General features: G+C 47.8%; 1 protein-coding gene across 2 annotated transcripts in view; it reads right to left on the reverse strand.

The window, feature by feature from the left end:
* RUVBL2 (RuvB like AAA ATPase 2) overlaps positions 1-3,886 on the reverse strand; it is a 34,534-nt gene that overhangs the window by 15,600 nt on the left and 15,048 nt on the right. For both annotated transcript variants that reach the window (XM_027776450.1, XM_014592303.2), the window contains exons 3-4: positions 2,616-2,671; positions 1,232-1,373 (exon numbers count right to left, since the gene is read on the reverse strand). In XM_027776450.1, the coding sequence (XP_027632251.1) occupies positions 1,232-1,373; positions 2,616-2,671 (198 nt within the window). The remainder of the gene's footprint in view (positions 1-1,231; positions 1,374-2,615; positions 2,672-3,886) is intronic.

The following is a 3,886-nucleotide window of genomic DNA, read 5'->3' on the forward strand; positions in this document are numbered from 1 at the left end:
CCCCTGGGGGGTGATTTCTCGCTTTCTGTCTCTATGTCTCTCTCTGTCTGTCTGGCGAGCGCACGCGCCCTACAGTGAAAATCTCTCAAAAAAAAAAAAAAAGTAATCTGTGTACACATCACATAGATACAAAACCTCTCAATAAAATATCAAAGCAACACAAATCACATAAAATACAGCAATCTATACCTATTTGATGAAATTCAGCAACCATTTTTGATAAAAGTTCTCAGTAAACTAAGAATAAAAAGAAACTTTTTTGCGCTCTGAAGAAGGGGTATGTAAGCCAAAACCAACAACTAACAGCAAAGTTAGTCATAAAAGACTGTGTATTCTTTCTTTTTTATATTTTTTTAGAGAGAGAGAGATTTTTGTATTGGGTGCCTGTACTCACTAGAGAGACAGAAAGTGAAAAACCATTTCCCCCGCCCCCAGGAGAATGGCCACTCTGTAATCCCTTCCTTCACTTCTACTCTCCTCTCAGGATTTTGAGCTCATGTGATTTTCAACCTACTTAGTCTGGGATTCAAATCATGGTCACCATGTGGGAGTCCAGTGACATAACTGCTATGCCATCTGTTGGTCCAGACTGTGTATTCTTAAGAAAAAGTTAAGAATGGAAAGTGGGAGAGCAGAGAGTGGTGTGTGATAAAACTCAGAACTTTGTTGTGAGGAAATCCTGCCTGGGAAGATTCCTGGTTTGGGTCTGGAGACCTCTCTGAGTTTTCCCACCTTGCAGGGCTGGCTGATGCTGGTCCTGTAGTGTATTTCAGTTTCAAGGTCTTTTGCAGGTGCTGTCACTCATGGAAGAAATAGCGAAAAAACCTCTCAAAAACAAAACAAAAACAAAAACAAAAAACAGGGAACTAACTCTAGGAGGAATGCACCCCTCATTGCAATTCTTTTTCCTTCCTGATGCCTGGAATATGAATGAAAAGGCTGGAGCTTAGGCGGCCCTATTGGAACACGAGGTGACAAACCTGAAACACTTAAACATGAAAGCAAAGTGCAGAGGATGTTGGGGCAGGAAGGTAGAAGACTTCATGAAACTGCCTGATAAGCCCTAAATGGCCCATCTCCAGAAGTTTCCAGGTGAGAGAGTGAACCCCAAGTGGTTATGACACCCCCAATTTGGGTTGTCTATTAACCATAGCTGAACCCAATCCTGGCTTACATGGAGGGTGTTACTTGGGGAAGGCTAGGAGAGGCCCTGCCCTACGAAGCCCCTTACCCATGGCAATGGCCGTCTTCCCGGTGCCCGGCTGGCCGGCGATGAGGACTGCTCGCCCAGCAATCTTCCCTTCCCGGATCATTTCCAGCACCACGCCGGCTGCCCGCCGTGCTGCCAGCTGCCCCACCATCCCCTGGGAAGCCTATGGGTGAGAGGCAAGAGAGTACACAGATGACGTCCTGCTGGGTCCCCATTCATCACTACCACCTCCTAGACAGTGAGATGAAAGCAGACAGCATTGGCTGGGACTTCTGGGAAAAGCCATAAAAGCTTTCTCTTTCCCAATTTCTTAACATCAACGGGACTTTGCAGGGGCCAGCTGCAGTGACACAGCAGTAAGGGAACTCCTCATGACGTTGAAGTCACATGGGAGGGTCCCGAGGTCTCCTTGTCCACAGTGGGTGAGCACGCACATGGGCCTGTGACCTGGGCTGGCCGAGGTGGCCTTGTAGTGTGGGTACCTGCATGCGTGTGCATGTGCGTGGGTCTGTTTTTTTTTTCCAGTAATAAAATCAAAAAATCACTTAAAGAAAGAAACCTCTAAGGGCCTGCAGGTGGCAATGTGCTTAAGGTACTAGATTGTCACATGGCCGACCATAGTTCAAGTCTTGGACCCTGTGGCTTGAAGACCATGTCAGGCACATATGTGTGTGTCCGAAATCCCAGGGAGCAAATGGTGGAGAAAGGATTGCAGCGTGCCCATGATCCCTGGGGGGTGATTTCTCGTTTTCCCTCTGTTTCTCTCCAGCAAGTGTATGGCAAAAATCTTTTAAAAATAACTGGGGACGAGCAGATGGCATGGTGGTTAGGGAGCTGGACACTCCTACATGGCTGACCATGGCTCAAGTCCTGGACCTGGTGGTTTGCTTTCTCTCTCTCTCTCTCTGGTCAAATTAAAATAAATGAAAGAATAAAAATAAACAAATAATTCTTAAAAAATATATATCTTTTAAAAATAATAAATAAAAGAACACTTCAGGGACTGGTAGGTGGTGTAGTGGTTAAGGGCACTGAACTTCCACATGGCCGACTGTGGTTCAAGTCCCAGACCTGGCAGCTTGCTTTCTTGCTCTCTCTCTTTCGCTTTGTCCCTCTCTTGTCAAATTAAAATGAAAAAATAAAGTTAAAAAAAGGAATACTCCATATATTGCTGCATTTTACAAATACAAGGAAACTTCAGAAAGTCTGTAAAAAAAAGTGAATTTAAAATAAGAGTTTATTTTAGTGCAAAAATTTTGGAACCCATGCATAGTTTCTCCATATCACACATTTCCCATGTACTTTGTAAAGACTCCCGCCCCCACAGCCCCACATTCCCCAGGGCTCTGAGCACCAGGCCTGGGGCCTTGCTGGGATGGCCTTCACACCCAGCCCTTTCCTCTACCTGCCGAGGTTCCAAGGCGTCGTCCAGCCCCAGTCCCCGGATGTGAGAGTGAGCACCTGCGAAGGGAGACCTGGTTAGTGGCCAGCATGTCGCTGGGATGAGGGGCTGCCCCTCACCTCTCTGGTTTTCTTCTTGTCAAATAGGGGCCGGATCACCATCTCTCCAGGAGGATGGCTGAACACGGAATGCTTGCTAGGAGAGCTGCTGCAGGGGTACATCATGGCTGGACTGAAATCACCAGACCTGGCCCAGCATGTCTGCGTGCCCAGAGCTACCTGAGAGCGCTGACGGCCACAATCAGTCCAAGTTAACAGCTTACAATGAACTCACGGGCACTAACAGCCACATAAGAACCTCAGCTATTGTCACCCTGGGACCATTTCCTGGGACCAACAGCCCCAGGTCTGCATTGATATGGCCGGGGGGAGGGAGATGAGAGGGGATGCCCCATGCTCCAGACCACACAGCGGATGAGAGGCAAAGACAAGACTCCACAGCCACAGGCTGTGTGTGGGCCCCACTTGTGTTTGTAAGAGACTTCTGGCAGAACGGAGCCACCCCCGTTCTTACATACTATCTGCGGCTGCTTGTGCAAGGCACGGCAGAGCTGAGTAGCTTCACCAGAGAAAACACTTGCCCTCCAGCTCTTTAAGAAAAGATCGCCAAAGGGCTGGCAGGTGGCGTGGTGGTTAAGGGTGCTGGACTTCCACATGGCCAACCGTGGTTCAAGTCCTGGGCCTAGTGGCTTGCTTTCTCACTTTCCCTTTCTCTCTCGTTATGGCCCTCTCTGGTCAAATTAAAAAGTAAGTAAAGAAATAAATAAAATTTCAATAAAATAATTCTTAAAAATAAAAAAAAAAAAATTTAAAAAGAAAGAAAGAAAAGAAAAGCTGGCCATGGGCTGGATAGGTGGCATGGTGGTTGAGACGGCTGGATTCCGCATAGGCAGTTCAAGTCCGAGAGCTGGTGCCTTCAAAATCAGACCAGGCACGTGTACGTGTATGCCCACAATCCTGAGGGGAGAAGAGAATGGAGAAGGAAGGCCATGCCCCATTAGGGAGGGGCTTCTCACTCTCTCCCTCCCTGTCCCTCTCCAGCAAGTACACATGCTCTATAGCAAAAACCTCTAAAAAAGGGGCCAGGAGGTGGAGGGGCGGTTGAGGCACTGGACTCCCACATGGCCAACCATGTGGAAATGGTTTGAATTCCAGACTTGGCAGCTTGAAAATCATGCCAGGCGTGTGCGTGTGTGTGTGTGTGTGTGGGTGTGT

Source organism: Tupaia chinensis, unplaced genomic scaffold (assembly GCF_000334495.1).
Source record: "Tupaia chinensis unplaced genomic scaffold, TupChi_1.0 Scaffold000673_1, whole genome shotgun sequence".
NCBI classification, from domain to species: Eukaryota; Metazoa; Chordata; class Mammalia; order Scandentia; family Tupaiidae; genus Tupaia; species Tupaia belangeri.